Source organism: Letharia lupina (genome assembly GCF_014066315.1).
Source record: "Letharia lupina isolate WasteWater1 chromosome Unknown contig_9, whole genome shotgun sequence".
Lineage (NCBI taxonomy): Eukaryota > Fungi > Ascomycota > Lecanoromycetes > Lecanorales > Parmeliaceae > Letharia > Letharia lupina.
The window spans coordinates 802,290-818,606 of NW_023502978.1; the positions used below are offsets into that span (position 1 = coordinate 802,290).

At 50.2% G+C, this 16,317-nt stretch overlaps 6 protein-coding genes across 6 annotated transcripts; 2 read left to right on the top strand and 4 right to left on the bottom strand.

Moving 5' to 3' along the window:
* Positions 1 to 1,602: 1,602 nt before the first annotated feature.
* On the bottom strand, positions 1,603 to 4,041 carry HO133_010703 (uncharacterized protein; the record flags this gene model as incomplete). Its single annotated transcript, XM_037301555.1, has 1 exon — positions 1,603 to 4,041. The coding sequence occupies one exon, from the start codon at positions 4,039 to 4,041 to the stop codon at positions 1,603 to 1,605; it is 2,439 nt and encodes an 812-aa protein (XP_037153189.1).
* A 542-nt stretch (positions 4,042 to 4,583) lies between these two features.
* On the bottom strand, positions 4,584 to 7,232 carry HO133_010704 (uncharacterized protein; the record flags this gene model as incomplete). Its single annotated transcript, XM_037301556.1, has 5 exons — positions 4,584 to 5,839; positions 5,891 to 6,090; positions 6,141 to 6,281; positions 6,335 to 7,113; positions 7,182 to 7,232. 5 exons carry the CDS (start codon positions 7,230 to 7,232, stop codon positions 4,584 to 4,586), a joined length of 2,427 nt encoding a protein of 808 aa, XP_037153190.1.
* Positions 7,233 to 8,190: 958 nt separating this feature from the next.
* On the top strand, positions 8,191 to 9,250 carry HO133_010705 (uncharacterized protein; the record flags this gene model as incomplete). The annotated part of the gene is made up of 2 exons (XM_037301557.1): positions 8,191 to 8,255; positions 8,365 to 9,250. The coding sequence occupies 2 exons, from the start codon at positions 8,191 to 8,193 to the stop codon at positions 9,248 to 9,250; spliced, it is 951 nt and encodes a 316-aa protein (XP_037153191.1).
* Positions 9,251 to 9,505: 255 nt separating this feature from the next.
* On the bottom strand, positions 9,506 to 10,144 carry HO133_010706 (uncharacterized protein; the record flags this gene model as incomplete). The annotated part of the gene is made up of 1 exon (XM_037301558.1): positions 9,506 to 10,144. The coding sequence occupies one exon, from the start codon at positions 10,142 to 10,144 to the stop codon at positions 9,506 to 9,508; it is 639 nt and encodes a 212-aa protein (XP_037153192.1).
* A 2,071-nt stretch (positions 10,145 to 12,215) lies between these two features.
* HO133_010707 (uncharacterized protein) lies at positions 12,216 to 13,021 on the top strand (the record flags this gene model as incomplete). Its single annotated transcript, XM_037301559.1, has 2 exons — positions 12,216 to 12,431; positions 12,506 to 13,021. 2 exons carry the CDS (start codon positions 12,216 to 12,218, stop codon positions 13,019 to 13,021), a joined length of 732 nt encoding a protein of 243 aa, XP_037153193.1.
* A 357-nt stretch (positions 13,022 to 13,378) lies between these two features.
* Positions 13,379 to 16,297, bottom strand: HO133_010708 (uncharacterized protein; the record flags this gene model as incomplete). Its single annotated transcript, XM_037301560.1, has 6 exons — positions 13,379 to 14,335; positions 14,381 to 14,464; positions 14,513 to 15,749; positions 15,806 to 15,920; positions 15,976 to 16,182; positions 16,246 to 16,297. 6 exons carry the CDS (start codon positions 16,295 to 16,297, stop codon positions 13,379 to 13,381), a joined length of 2,652 nt encoding a protein of 883 aa, XP_037153194.1.
* Between the last annotated feature and the right edge of the window lie 20 nt (positions 16,298 to 16,317).

Below are 16,317 nucleotides of genomic sequence, written 5' to 3' on the forward strand. Positions count from 1 at the left end.
AAGTGCGCAAGGGTTGGAGAACGGCTGAGTCCTTACGTCAGTTTATGCTGTGTGGTGATGGCTGTACGTATTCTTCAGACTCTCTAGACCACCAAGGAGGTCCTCGTATGGCAGCTGAGACGATGCTTTCTAGGCTTCTTTGATGGCCAGCTCATGAAAGTGTAACTTGGGGCTGCTGCTGATTTTTCACCTCCTGACTGACGTACGCGTATTACGCTTTATTATACCCCTCGGAACATTTCTTGTGCAGTACAAATTGAAATACAAAATCTGTCAGGCTGCTTTCAATTATCAATCTGGAAAGATGCTGTCGTCCCTTTTCTCTTTCCGATTGCTTCAAGCCAACCCCTCTTTGTAAGCTATTCGCCCCACCGCCAGATCTTCGTTCCCCCTTCTGTAGACTTGCCGGAATGTTTTGTCAATCTCAAGCTGCATTTCTGCCCGCCACTCAATCTGCAGAACCGACACAGTTACAAAACCAGCAATCCAGAAGTCACCTGTCCAGACTTCCGGCAGCACGTCAAAAAGCGCGCTCTCCTACCCAAAGTCATCCCCCGAACCGTCCGAACTTACAATTATGGTTCCTCCGCATCCTAAATGGCCACTTTCAAAAATGTGCAACTAACGGTCTGTAGGTCGTAGCCATCATTGAAAACGGGAGGATTGAGAGGGCAAAAGATGTACGTAGAAGAAAAAAGCTAGGGCAGAGATGGAAGCAGCGAGCAGGATGGGCGTAAGATCGCGCTCGGGTTATCCGGCTCCTACAGTTGGAAGGGGGGATACATCTCCGTTCGTTCAACCCACCCAGTCCCTGCGAGAGAGCGACTGATACCCAGGCGGTCTTCGCCATGTGGACAGGCAAGCTCACTCTCCTCGTCACCCCCCGCACTGACCCCGATCAAGGTGAAAGCCTGTGGACACGGGGATTTCAAAGACGGCGTCTGATTAAGGGCGACGACGGCCTATGCTTTTTGGACCACTACGCTAGGGATGAGGGAGGAGGCGTGAAGGTCTTGGCGCGAGATGTTGCCTAATCTTGGTTTTGTGATGTTGCATCGTATACTCACGAATCGCTGGTTCGATTGCCGGCCTCCCCTTAGCTTGCAACAAAAGTCGATCGTGTCGGTTCGCAGTCTCATCAAATAGACCACGAGATTGAGCTTCATTCTGCACCTATAATTACGCTGGATCCTTGACGAGCTGCGAAGTTCTAAACTGTTATTCGTGTGCAAATGGTCTTCCCTTCCAACATGACGCGGATTGTACGTAGAGGGGCTCGCTGATGCTGTAATCGACCATATTGTGCATCCGATGGCCTGTTAGCGAAAGCTCGAAAACTCGATCGAGGCCAATTCTATCACGAACGATTGATTTTCGAAAAGGATCCATTGCCATATAAGAAATGCTTCAAGTAAGTGATGGCACTTTAGTCCGTAGTTCCTGCAATTATGTGCAACTGGCTTGACGGCAGTGGTTTGGAGGCGATCATTATGTACATGCTTTTCACGCCAGGTGGAACTAAGTGTCAGATATCTAAAATATACTCCATGCGAACGATGCAAACTATGCAGTTGCAATTAGGCTGTCGCTCGGCTTCTCGATCTACGTATCCCGCTGTTCTTGATATTTGGCCATCAGATACTTCTCCACCTCCTCTTCTCGGCTCAAGACCGTCGATCCCCACTCTTGAACCATGTTGGCTTCGTATTGGTCCTGCGAATCTAGAGGCTGTACAGGTCCTGTCGCGTTTTTATCGAATGATTCTTTTGTGCTCGTCTTTAATGCTTCCTCCAAGCGATCCCGTATCCGCAAATTTCCCAACCCCTTAATGGTGTAGGTATCTACTTCGAACCCGGCTGCCTGCATCTTCTTCACCGTGTCCACCGCAGTGTTCACGTCTTGCAACATTCCATAACCGCTAACAAGGGTGTTCCAAGTAACTCTGTCACCTTGGATACCGCGCTCCCGCATCATGTCGAGAACCTTTTCGGCAGCGCGTCTTTGTCTGTTGCGGAAGTACGCGGCGACTAAAATAGACCAAGTCTGCACGGTTGGCGCCGCATATGGGACAGACTCAGGTGTTGCAAAGTTCGGAGAGGAGAACTCAAGCATGTGTTTGACAACGGTGGTGCAGTGTTGAAGGGTATCGGGTTTCTTCCCAAAAACCATGATAAACGAATTCGCCACAAAAGCTTCTTGAGCGAGAGGCGCGATCACTGGATGGTTCTCTTTTACACATTGATGATACAATTCGTAATTGTGGATAAGGCCAAGGGAATCTTGATGTAGTTTGACGTAAGCCAGGATCATCTGTGTGAGGATGTAGGTTGTGGGCCAGACTCCATGGTAATTTGCACTAGGTGGTGCTTGTGTCTCGTCTCCGCACAGCGAGAGTTCTTGCAGGGGACGGAGGTCGCAATGTTGCTTGTAGAAATCAAGCATTGCGCCGAATTCATCTCCGGGCGACATGAGAGATATGGCATTGAGTACATCGCTAACTAGGCGAAGATCTTGAAGCACTTTCCCATTTGTCTGGATCTCGCGAATGACCATTCCGATATTGGAGAAATTGCCGCTGAGTATTGCGCCCTTCAAAAGTATGCCGTATGTGATAGAATCAGGTATAAGGGCGTTCTCTTTAGCCAGACCGTACATTTGCCACGCATTAACAAAGTCGCCACCCTCGCCTGCATTCAGGAGAATAGCGTTAAACATGGGGACCTTCGGTCTGATCCCCATCTCCAAGATCTGCGTTAAGACATTCGAGCGAATAGCATATTCCTCCTGCGTATCAAAATGAGCCCGCAAGAGCCTGACACAAGCCTTCTGGATCCGATCCAAAGAAAGGTTATAATTAATATTGGCGATTGTACCAAGTAATTTCATAGACAAGCTGATTCTTCCCATGTCAAGGAACCTGTCCAAGAAATGCAGCATCGTATTGACATGTAAGACGGCCTTATTTGAGCCAAGTAGCCCATAAAAAGAGAGCACGCGTTGATCGTCGCTGTGTTGGAGGATAAGGTAGACAACGTGCTGAGACACTGGAAAAGTTTGCTCCTGATCACTGGCACCATCTATAAATTTGCAAGTCAAGAGCCAGATGGCGTCAATAGCCAATGGATTTGGATTAGAGACTTCAAAGAGAAAATGGCGCGCAAGAAAGTCCAAGCAGTCCGAAACCACGTATCTGGGAGGTCTGTATATGCGACCCTTGAAAGTAGAGAGAAGTAGCATCAAGGCCTGCTTTTTTCGGTATTTCAGACACCACAGCATCACGTTTCGCCATAACCTTTCAGCATCGTAGCCTTGGAGCCCCATCCAATCCTCGTTGACACGAGGGCGAAGACCGCAGTAGTACCGTATCACTTTCTCTGTACCTAGGCTTGTCCACCTTTGCATATCTTCTGGGATTTTCAAGGTCTGGAAGTTTGAGATCCAATCCCATCTCAATTCCTCAAGCGAGCCCGTCGTTGATTGCTGGCTGCTCCAGCTTGTGGCTTTTGGCCAGAGGCCAAGCGAAACCCAGTGCGGCCTTCTGATCCCATTGTGCGGCCCTATCGATCTTGATGGCTTTCGAATCTGGTCCAGACGACGAAACCAATCTCCACCTCCTTTTCGGGCGCTACCTTTATGGGAAAGCCGCCATCGACAGCCTGGATTCACTAGCTGCACCCTTACACGATCCAGAAGCCGAGGCTGCGCGCGAGACCTTCTGCTCTGTTGACGTGGAAGTACAATTAGTGGTCGCGTTGGGGAAGCTCTGGTCCTTCGGCGCTTCCGAACGTGATAATTTGAAGCTGTTTCTTTCGAAGTCGAGACTGGTATCGACTGACTAGGAAAGTAGCATTGTCTTTGTTCTTGCTTTGCTTCATTCAAGGTCTCTGCAGATCCGGTTCGAGCTCTTAGGGAGGCCGCTCTTTCAGGTTGACGGTACAAGCTCACGAATACCTTCGCGCGGGTGGTCAGAGCAGCAAATGAGCGTCCTGTCTTGTACGGAGAAGGAACCAAGGCCAGGCACGGCGGCACTGGCGGATACATGATGGGGGGACATCTTGAGGGCGGTATGCGGCGACTGAGCATTGAACGACCTTCATTCAAGGGTCCATCGCCGGTGCTATGTAAGGATCCTCCCAATCACAGCCTTTGGGGGAATGGAATCGCAACAACTGTGCACATCTTGCCATTTACCTTGAATGACAGCCGAGTGCACAAATAAGTCATGGAGCCAAAATCAAAGAAACCAGAAATTCGTCGCTTAGTAATCCACGCTGCTTGGAATCATGGTTGTCATTGGTCAACGTACGAGCGTTCTACGGTGCGATATCTCGCTGTGGAGGTGGGTCGACGTCAATTCAGATGATACTCATCAATTCATTTCTGTCTAATCTATCTCCCACTACAGAACACCCTGACGCATGCCACCACGAATCGTAATGCCAACCGCGCTTTTCCGAGGCCTACGCTGCAAATGCCCTGCACATGTGCTCCAATCGCAATGCATGCAGTCGTAATCCAATCAAATGAAAGACTGCCCTACGCGTTCCTGACCCGAAAGGACCATTAACCATCTTGGGTCTGGACTATGTAGCCTGGGAACCAACGCTTGGCATCGAATAAACCCCATTTTGGAAGCTGGGCATTTGTTGTCCTCCATTCTTCAACGATTGAACATTCACGCTGAATTGGTTGTTCATAGGAAGGGAGTGTTGAGCCTCGGGCATGCTTGGCACCTCTGGAGGCGGTGGCTTCGGAGGCAGGTGAGACGGAGTGCCCCATTTTGAAAGCGAGCTTTGCACTGGCGAATGTGCAGCATTCGACTGTGTTGAGCTTTTGCGTGTTCCGTAGGCTTTGGGCTCATGGCTAAAGCTGTAGGACGCAGATACTGGCAGCGAAGATCCTTGGTGGTAGGGCGACGGTTGTTGGATATATGGCGAGTATTGACTTCCGTTCAGATTTCGGGTCGAAAGACTAGAATTGTTCCCATGTTGAACGGCCTGCGGTGGACCAGAGCCCCCATTGGGCACGAAAGCTCGGGTTTGCGGGTTGAAAGCTTGGCTCTTATAGCTGCCCGGTAGTGGATGCTGAGCTCTTACACCCTGCGTGCCAGGCTGCAAAGGTAATTGCCCATACTGGTAGGGAACCGATGCTACGCCGGCCACTGGATTTGGACTTTGCATTGGTAAGGGGAAATACTGCTGCTGATCTCTCTGTTGCGGGTAAGAGTAAGGATACGTGTTCTGAGACCACTGTTGATCGGACAACTGCGACTGCGGCCGAGAAAATTGACCGTGGTTGCTTATTGCTGGCGAAGAAATGACTGGAGACGATTGACCAATGCCAATGCCTTGCTGCATCGGCGGATAGTAATGAGATGAAATCTGTTGATTGTAGCTCGCGGCATGGGCGTTTGCGGCTTGCAAATCGTATCCACTTAGTGACGGATTTTGGCTCGTCATAGCTGGGAAACCTTGTGGGGTTGCCATTGGATTGTATCCCTGTTGATAGCCTTGCTGCAACAAGGCCGCGCCTACAGGCCCGGGCTGGCTTAACATATTCCCCTGCTGCATGGTATAAGGGCTGTAACATGCCGGTGAAGCTGCAGTCTGATCGTAGGTTGTGACAGGATACTGCATGGAAGGATAATAAGCGTTGAATTGGGATCGTGCTTCAAAACCGTCATCGTTGTTCTTGTGTTTTTTCTTTTTCTTCTCATTCCTAGAGCTAGTGCGTGAAACCTCGTTCACGGCATCGTTGCTGTCGATATTTTCACTCTCCGGTCCGAAAATTCGCTCTCTTGTCTCTTTGTACTTCGCTTCCCGTTCTTCCCTTGTCATGGCTGATTTGTCTTTAGTAAGGTTTGAGTCAGTTGGAGATGCTACGCCAGTACCTCGTTGGCTATCTTCGCCAGTCTCCGAACCAGCTTTAGAAGGGGCCATTGAGCCATCTGCGGTGTTGGCTCCAGATTCAATAATTTGGCCATCCCTGCCTACACCTGCGCGACGCATGATTTTCATGGTCGGTTGAGACGAGGATTGGGCATCCACGGGAGCCGAAGCTTTTGGTGCAAGGGCACCTAAGGGAGGCGGGCTTGGAAGATGTAAGCATGTGATGCATTGGTAGGTATAGCGGATACTTACACTCGACAATAAGGCGTTCTGTACAATCGTACAGAGCTTACGGCATTGTCAACAAAATGTGTCAATGCATAATAATCTGCCAGCTTGTGCGCTAGTAGACGACAAAAAGAATTACAGGGAGGCAAATCGATCATCGGTTCTCTGAGATGGACGTCAGCGTGCTCTTTGTCGAAGAATTCGTGGCCAAAGCTTACTGTGAATCTTTGACGAATGTGATTACTTCCTGCTCAAGGCGTAAAAGAAACAATCGATCTTTGGGAGATTCGAGGGCTTCGAACAATTTCTCATCCGGTTCCTGATACTTGTAATCAATTATAGGCGCTTTAGGCGCAATGATATCAGGATGAGGCAAGTTGACTGGTGCTGGCAATGCTGATGTAAGTGGAGAGCGTGTCATTTGCGGTCCTTCCTCCTCAATCCCCACGATGATTCTCCGACTGAGAGGATGCATTCGGTGAGAGCCCGAGCCAATGCTCTCGGTGATTTCGTAGAATTGATCTCGAAATGCTCTGCTCCCAGCTTCCGAACCAACCCGCGAATTCTGCGTACCAGACGCAGGTCCCGAACCAAAATCTTCATCCTCGGCAGCTTTGACACTGGCACTATCATCCGGCCGAAGCGACTCCTTTTCGTCTAGCGCAAATGTTGTGCCAGAGGTAGTGCTTTTGCCATCAAGGCTTGCGGGCTTGGTGGACGACGATGAGATCTGAGTCTGATCATCATCGAATTTGAGACCTGCCCGGCTGATGTTACTCTTCTGCTGGTCATCTAAAGCGTTCAAAGCCAGTGGAGATTCCCTGACGGCAAGCCGTGACATCGAATTCTGCAGTTCTCGGTGCAATTGAGACGCCATAGGGCTTTCGACTTTTGAAGCCTGGCTTGAGCGGGTTGGGGACGATGCTTTCGAAGGCCTCTCATTTTCTCGGCCTACGATTAGTGGTCCAGGATGGATAGGAGGAGCCATCGCCGCAATCTGTGAGGTGGAGGTCAGTTAGCGGTGTGAAGGAGCTGCAATGAAGGGTCACAAGAAGGGTCACAAACGCTCGCAAATGATGGTTTTGACACACTCGTTTTGTTGGTGTGTGTTGCCATGTCGCCAACGAATGGTAATGAAGGATGCAGAGCCAGAAACTGTTCTTGCGCCGAACCCAAATAAAGGAGTGTAGAAGTTGGATCTTTTCGAATGCAAGATGTCAAGGAGAAGGTAGCATATCAAAAGGGTCGAAGGATATCGAAAAGTGTTCCTTTGGCATTATGAAAGCCCGCCATGTAGTCTGAACGAGCGTCCCAAGATAGTGCGCCCCGATGGTGTGCTAAATCTTGCCTCGTGGAAAGACACAGAGAAAGCGGCCAGTCCTGAGGTACAGCCACCCCAAGGCTCTCGCCCCACTATCTGAGTGAAGCAGCGTGCTCACCAAGTTGTTGACCAAATTCCCGTGCAAGGAGTCGTTCAGAGGATCCGGACAGAATGGTGTATTAGAATATTCAGCGACAGGCTGGGTGCGAGGGGAAAGGTTCAAAGCCTTCAGCAATCTATTGAGAGAATTTGTGTACTGCAGGAAAATGGAAGCGGAGGTCGAAGGAGGCTTAGTACTTCAGTTAGTGGGACGTCATTTTCTCACTAGGCGTGCCAAAACGCCAAGCCTTGGCACCCTGGTACCAAAGGTACATTTACTTTATTCCGAGCGTGCGTCTCTGCTCATAGCCACCATTGTTTCTCTTCCTGACCATTCTAGCAATTTACTTGTCTACAATACACTTTGCACTCCGTTACACCAGACTCAAACCTCTATATATTTAATTTCTCCAACTCATGTATCAACTCGTCTGATATCTTCAGCCTGACTCACCTGACACTCGGGTTTTTAAAGAACTCAGGCACCCAGAATCGAAACCTCGCCAGCTCAATGAACCGCTTCCGCGGGCCAACCTCCGCTGCATCTTCCAAAGCCACATCACAGACGCTTTGCCAGAAGTGTCTTAAAAAAGATAAGTCCGATTGTCCCCCTCCTGCGTTCTGAGTCTGACTGTCAAGCACGGCACTATAGCTATGAGTGCAAAGCACCAGCCCAGGAAAGGCCTTACACCTCAAGACCTTCAAGGACCCAGCAACTCGTAAATCCGAAACTGGTACCGAAATTGACCAGCGACACCCCCAATGATTTGTTGCGAAAGTACGTATCGCGTTGAAAGGAAGGCCAGCTACCAGACTGACTGAGATTAGGAAGGGCGTTGCCGATGAGCTTCTTGCAAGGAAGGAACACGAACGGGGTCGCAAGCGTAAAGCAGACGATGAGCATATGAACGGATCGAGAAAGCGTTCTAGGTCTACCTCATCGTACTCGTCGAACTCCGTATCTACTATTTCGACCAACCTCTCGCGCTCCTTGTCCCCGAAGCTTGCAGGTTTACGCCATACCGGTCAGAGCCAAGTGTTCTCCAATCTTGAGGTAGATCGCAAGCGAAGACGCAGTCGCAGTTCCTCAATATCATACACCTCAGACTCATCACACGGCAGCCCAAGGAAAAATCACCCCCAAGAATTAGGCGGTGATGGATATGATAGGAAGGGGCCGATCGATCGCGACGCTGGTCGACCATTGGGCCTGGAACGCAGGCAGAGAGAGCATAGAATGCCCAGGTCCATGTCTTACGGTTCACACTCATCAACAAACAAGAGGCGGAAGAAATCCTCGCTTAGCGGAACTCGGGATAAAAGGCGTCGACATTCATCCAGGAGTCCTGTGGACCGTGGAAGAGACAGGGACTTGAATAGCAACAGAGGCAGTCGGCGGACAAGGAGCCCTAGCGAGAGCAGGGATAGAAGTGAAGTTATCAGAAACAGGAAGTCCATGACGCCTGGCCTCCCTGCGAGACAGACTTTGAGGCAGGACACTGTTTCCCAACGGCCAGAACATCATCCAAACGTTGATGGTCGCCAGAGCTACTCGAACGACAATGATCGATATGGAAGCAGTGCTCGAGATCGAAATGAGAACATCAGGGGCACCCGGCCACCACCAAACGCCCCTCCTCAGAAAAAAGAAAGGAGCTTGAGCCCCTTCAGTAAAAGAGTTAGACTCACACTAGCGATGAATGTGGGGAATTGATGTTTAGCGACGGCGCTTAGAAAGCCCATGAGGTATATGGATATCGGTTTTGTTCAAAAGCAATACCATTGGAATAGACTTTCTACGCAAATACGACCAGTATTTCGATTGCCGAAGAACCACTTTCATTCCCAATCATGTTCTTTACATCGAACGCAAATGCCCTGCACCCAGTGAACTCCACGCTGAAGCGCAGCATAAGTCCTGAGTCCATCGGAGATGTGGAGAGGAACCTCGCATCGCTTCCAGAGTTATCTAGGCAAGCTCGGCATCCTCTTCCCTCTCCCTTCTCTCTTCTTCCGCTTCTTCTTTCTCTCTTAGATGTACGCCTTCGACGAGCTCCGACCCTCCCATCCCCACGCTTTCCCCATCCTGTCCTTTTCCCACATCTCCATTACTCGTCTCCACCTCCTTCCTCTTCTGACCCTCAACCCTCTCCTTCACCAACCTCGCAATCGCATTCTCAGTCCTCGCATTCAGCACCTCCATCTTCCTCGCCACATCGCGTTTCAAATCCCAATTTGGCTTCTTCGGCTGTAGCGTAAAAAGATCAATCGGCTTTTCCTCTCTCCGCTCTCTCTCCTCTTTTTCCCTCGTCTCTAGTGCTATTGCCGCTGCACGGTCTTCCAACGTTTCTTGTTCGGCGTTGGGGGCAGATTCGAAGCCCAGTTTTGGACCTCGGGTTTCGGGATCATAATTGCGACCGGAGAGGTACTGGCTGGTGGGATCTTCAGTAGATGTCGGGGGTGCTTCGGTGGGTATGGAGGGCCCGAGCTCGGAGGTGTCTTGGTCTTCTGAGTCTGTGGGAGGTTGTTTACGTTTTAGAGATTTCAGCTTTGCAAGGCGCGCTTTGCGCTCTGTGGCTGCTGCGTCGAGGGATGCGTGGGAGGCCATGGTCGCGCACTCGAAGCGCCGTTGGTTGGTATGAGCACTTTGGCTTCCAAATGATGGGACAAGATACTGAATTGAGAAAAACAGTAGTAGAAGTAATAAATTTGAACGTTTGTCGGCACTCGGCAGAGGTTCCTCTCAGCGGAATTCGTTCCGAAGCCGCATACAAATTCTAAGCTCAAGAGCGACTTCGACGACACACATATCAATCAAAGTCCCAATTTGAGTCTGCATTGTTTGTCTCAAGAATGGGTTTCACCACCAACCTCTTCTCCGGCTTCACCCTCACATCTACCGCGCTCTATCTCTCTCTCCTCTACCACCAACGCGCCCGCACCCACCAAGCCGCCCTACTACACCAACAAACAATCCTCCTTAATTCGCTAAGTGACCCTGAAGTCGCAAGCGAACTCGCGACGATAGCAGATGCCAATTACAGTGGGGGACTGAGAGAAGGTATCAAGCCGTATAGGGTAGAGAAAGCGCCCTGGACGGAACGGTGGAAGGATAGATGGAACAGCGAGGTCGAAGGGGCAGTGAGATATGCGCAAGGAATCAGATTGCGGACTGTTAGGGAAGGGGTAGAGGGAAGAGCGAGAGAGTGGAGTGAGGGGGACAGAAGGCTATGAGTGGGCTCGGGAGATGGTTTTATGAGGGGCACGTCGAAAGATCACACGCTTCTGTTGATGTATCCGCTACGGTGCTGTCTGATTCAAATACCGATTGAGCTCGAGTTGCTAAGAGAGTTTCAGGGTTATCGGTGCCTCCAAAAGGCGAAAGTTAGCATTCAGAAGGGAATCAGAAATTTGTCGTCCCTATAGCTATATTCCCTCTTGAGGTATGTCGACGTATCTCTGCTAGGCATAAACTTGCGCTTCTGGTTGTCTTCTTGGACGGTAAGCGGTCAGACCTAAGGAGCTGACTTCTTCATAATACTCACTGGTTGCATCGCAGCCTCTCCTCTCACTTACTCGTGTTTCATCGTAGCTTCTCCTCCCACTTACTCGTCACTGGAGCTGTTACATCCTTACGGTAGCCTGCGGCTGTCAATGTTCCAATGTGGAAGCTATAGAATGCCATAACTTGTCATAGAAGGCCCGTCTTCCTCGTCTTCTAAGCCTCGCCGAACAGGATCTAGCCAAAGCCATCCGAGTGGGGAGCCGGCATGACTCTCTTGATGAGGTAGATTTAGCAATGGCATGAGCTTCGATCCAAAAATCCTATCCAGCCTAGTCCTAATAGGCCTCCCCTCTCCATCGAAACAGAAAGGATCGCTCCGCATGAATTTCGGATCGCTAATCCTCTTAGCCATAGCGATTGCGTGGTCGACCGCAAATTAAAAGGTCGGAAAAGAGGTCCTGCGGCGGGTCTTTCGGAATACCACTCAGATTGAAGGTAGATTGCATAACAATCAAGGAGCGCTTTACAGAAAGGCGAAGGTCAAATAGTGTTGCTGTATATACAGCGTACTACCTCCATGTTAGGTGGTCCATGCCACTTCAAATACAAAATGAGCATTTGCTTAATGCATTCGTCCTCGAGGTTGTGAACGTCGTACTTGTCGGCTAATACATGAATGTTTGTTAGCTGCATGTAAACATTCTATATCTTGTCGGAGTCTTGGTGAAGTAACAGCTCGAAGTGTGTGGCGTATAGCTACTGAGCAAATTGGTTGCATATGTCGACATTGTCCTCTGGAAAGTTCATTTTACGCTTGCAACTCTGGCGAGTTGAAAGCTGTGTTTGATACCGTTGAAGTATCACAGAGTAAATCCATGTAAACATGCAAAAAGTTTTCGTTTCCGTCAACAAGCAGAGCAATAGTGTATATACACCGAAAATGAAACAAAAGATATCTCCGTCAATGGTGCTGGAATATGGAATATCAGGCTCTTAAAGCATACCTTCCTTCAATTAGAAGGTGGCTCGCGAGGCTCCTGAGTTCGCCGATCGCGTTTGCCGAGGTTTTGCCAGCTAGTAAATATCGAACTTCTGCCAGCGACTGAAGCTCAAGAGCTTTCCCGTTCTCCACCGCCAGCCACCCCGATCAATCAAATTATCACCCTCCACCTCAATGGCTGGCGGTGCCCTGAAATACCGGCATCTAGACCGCAAGTCCTCTCACCGCCAAGCCCTCCTCCGCAACCTCGTCACCTCCCTCATAACCCACGAATCCATAAAGACGACCTGGCCCAAAGCCAAAGAAGCGCAGCGACTAGCCGAGAAGCTGATAACCCTGGGCAAGAAAAACACCAACGCGAGTCGTGCGAGGGCGGAGAGTATTTTCTTCGTATGTTGGTACCTTACATCTACTTTTTTGAGGCTCTTCCTTGCGCATGAGATACTGATGAGGCATGCATCTAGGAGCCATTGAAACATCTACCTACTCTATTCACAACTCTTCGACAACGATATCTGAATAGGCCTGGAGGCTACACCCGCGTCCTGCGCATCGAACCTCTGAACCGCAATAACGACCAAGCACCCTCCGCGATCCTCGAACTCGTCGATGGCCCCCGTGATATGCGTTTCGCCATGACGGCGAAAACTCTGGTGCGGGAAAGAGCGAACGATGGAGGTATCCGCGAAATCACAGCCAGGAATGTGGCAAAGGTTACGCGGTTCAGGGAGGACGGGGAGGCAGAGCTGGAAAAGACTGTTAGGAGACTAGAGACAATGAAAGGGTTGGGGAAGGAGGATGAGGAGGGGGATGAGGAGGAGGAGAGCGGGGAGAGAGAGCCATGGGAGCCGTTCCCTAGGATGAAGCAGAGGGAAAGGGAGAAGGAAGATGAGGAGAGGCCGTGGACGGAGAGGGAGAAGATGGAGAAGAAGAGGACGAAGAGGAATCCAGACACCGGGAGGAGGGTGTCGAGAGGATGATATTGTAGAATGGACCAAAGTAAACATAAACAGCGTGTATAGGAAAGCACAGGTCTCTACACACAGCGGTAGTGCCATTGAGGCTTTCTTGAGGCACGATGGCAGAGTCTAACGCAGCATGGGCGGGTCAATGCGTATAATGGGAACTAGGGCCGAGGGCATAGTTTCAGTGCTGCGATACACAAGTATCCGTCGATCCGTCTGAGCACTTCTCGGCTTTAAAACGGCGTCCAAGCAGGGGTGAGACTGTTGATTCTACTACATTTCCTGCAGTCTCGAAAATTGCACAAAGAATTTGTCAATCTGCCAGTAACCTGCTACTCATCCAATCGTGAAAAAAGACTGCTAAGCTGTTCATCAGGAGAGACGCAGCGCAGCAAGCAAAATGCTACTCGCAAGGACAACGCATACAAAGACCAAGAACACGGCAGCTCTGTGCATCCATCCAACATCATCCTTTCTCCTTACCATACTTCCCGCCCCCATAACGGCAAATACCAGGCTCGAGACTACGCCAATGATGACACCTGCATCGACGGTATTAGCAGCTTTCCTGCGTCCTGTGGTAACTAAGCAGGCGGCCACGACCAGAAGGATAATCGATGAAGCAAATGAGGCGATACAAGAGCGGAAGAGAAGGGCCTCGCGGGCGCGGGCAGCGGGAGGTTGCGAGAGCACGGGAAAGGTGGAATAGCGACGATGTGGAGATGATTTCACGTGTCTGGTTGAGGAGTCTGCGTCGGATTGGTCAGAGTCTGCAGTGCTGGGAGAGCACTCGCCGTTGACGAGAAGCCGCTGCTCGCCATGCCTGGTCTTTTGAAACGATCTGAACCAATGCAGTATTGTCTCTTCGGAGGCCTTGATGCTTGAGGAAATTGACCCGCACAGTCTGAACACTGCCGCTGCACCAGGGATGCTGTATGAAGCATTAGGATCGACGAAAATGGTGTACGCTCCATCTTGAGAACCGTCGCTGCCGTCGTCGAATTCGTTCCAGTAGCGCTCATATCTAGGCTGAGCTGGCTCTCGCAATCGTTTTTGGGGCATTTGCTTGCGATTTGACCGCCGTCTCTTTATCTTCTTAGAGGCGTCGAGAGGCGGAGTGGCAAGAGTGTCTGGCGCCGACGTTGCAGAGGACTCTCCGCGCAGCGCCGAGAAACCGCCGCTTGATATGCCGTTCTTCGTCGATGACGCTGAGACGGATGTATGCCGAGTGCTTGACTCTTCAGGACTAGAACGGCCTTGCGATTTGCGCGCTTTTGGCAATTTCGATGTTGCTGGGACCTTGCGTATATCTTGCTTTAAGGCTGGGAGCTGGTCCTCAGTCAGTAGATTAAGAGACATGGACATAGCACCTACCCAAAATGGACGTGGCATTCCTTGAGGCTTGCACAGGGTAGCCACAGCGTGTGTTTCGAGAGAAAAGCCTCGAACCCTTTCTGTCTGCAACGAAATTTAGCAAGAGCGAAAGAATAGATTAAAGAGCCTGACCAAATACGACGCGTCTAAAGCAGCTATCACATTGGTATCAGCTGGTCCTTCGGTCCTGATCTCAAGGACTGCATGTGGGAAGATTTCGGAGTCCTTCTCCCCTCCATCGTCAATGGTGTTGAAGCCTTTGTCACTAGCAAGGAGATCTGGAGGACAGCTCCACATTGAGATATTTTTGTCAAGTGTAGCCCAAAGTCCATTTGTCGCGCTGTTCTTGAGACCAACGAACCGGGTGCGCCTTAATCGTAGTTGCACTAAGGGCTGAACCTCATTGTGCCCGACGAACCATTCACTGACTTGTTCGGAATCCTTTGAGCCGTCTGCTATGGTACCTTCTTCTCCACTGGAAGTGCTGAACAGCCGCTGTATGGCTTTGCGCTTGAACCTAGCTTTCCTCGTGGCGAACTCCCTGTTCGAGCACGTAGATTTGCTAGCATCATTGGTGCCTGCGCCCACGACGACGACAGCGTCACCATTTGAGGAATACCTGATACTCGCGGCAGCTTTCTCGGGAGCGAAGCCTGCGCGGTTTTCAGAGTCGCTTATGGTCTCGCTACTCTGCCTTTGGGCAAAACGTTGGAGGTCATCGCATATGATGACACCCAGCTCTTCGTCGGTTCGAGAAGAACCCCTAGCCGGATGGCCACTTATGGACCCTCGGGGGGAAGATGGACTTTCTGGAGATGAAAACGTCTCATTCGATTTCTGCAGTCTGGTGTACTGGAGTAGCAGCACGTGGATCTGTACTATGTTATCTGGGTGGATCCAGTACGCCGCCTTGGCTGCCCTATGACCAAATGGTATTGTAGCGAGGGCGGTGTCTATTTCAAGATTTGAACCATTCTCCCAGGCTGTCTGTAGATCTGCTGCACTGCTTAGGTCCTTGCTCACATGCTGGCTTTTTGCGGCCTGATTCTGCGCAGAATTGCTTGGAGACTTATGCGGCACTGGTCTATGCGATTGGAACTCCTCTTTCTTGGGTTCCGTAGGATCGGATTGCCAACTGATGCCATCAACGAAAGGTGCCCGGACAGACGCCAAGACTTGTGTCCATTGCGCGAGTAAAGGTTCAAAGTCTGTCTTCGAGAAACTTGTTCGACGGTCGAGTACTTCTTTGCGGAAGCGATTGCCTAGTTCAGAAGAGCCAGTCCACTTTCTATACTTTTTCAGCAGCTTCTGAAAAGCCAAACGTTGTGCTCCAACAAAACGTGAAAGGGATTGTATTTCTTCTCCGGCTCTGCAAGCTTAAATCAGCAAGGTTTCTCTCGATAATACTTCGCATCCAGGACTTACTTAAGAACAGCCTCCTCCAGCCTGGAAAATTTCTCCAACCGCTTGATGGGTAGTTTCCCACGGCTTGTGGGGAAGCTTCGAATTTCCAATTGTGCAATTTGCTTATCCAAATGAGCTATGAGGAAGCCAAATCAGCAACACATCTTCGTGCGAAGGCTCGAGATACGTACCAAGCTTTCTTCCTACCTCGCCAGCCTTACTCTGGACAAAGAGATCGATTCTTTGGTGCTGGTCACGCAATTCGCGATACAATTCATCCTCGAAAGCATGGAAAGCTTTTGTTTCACTATCGCTACCTGGTATAGCCTTTGCTTGACCTTGTCCTTGTGTTGTGCGAACCTTTATTAGGTGCTTGATATCGTTGTAATCGACGTTATCTGGTGTCGCGTGACCATTTAGCACCTCGGATTTTGGTCTGCAGAGTAAGGGATTTTTCTCACAGTTTTCCCAGAGTGGAATTGATCTCTGTTGGAAAGTTTCCCCGTACTTCATTGCACTTCAGACTAGGCAAT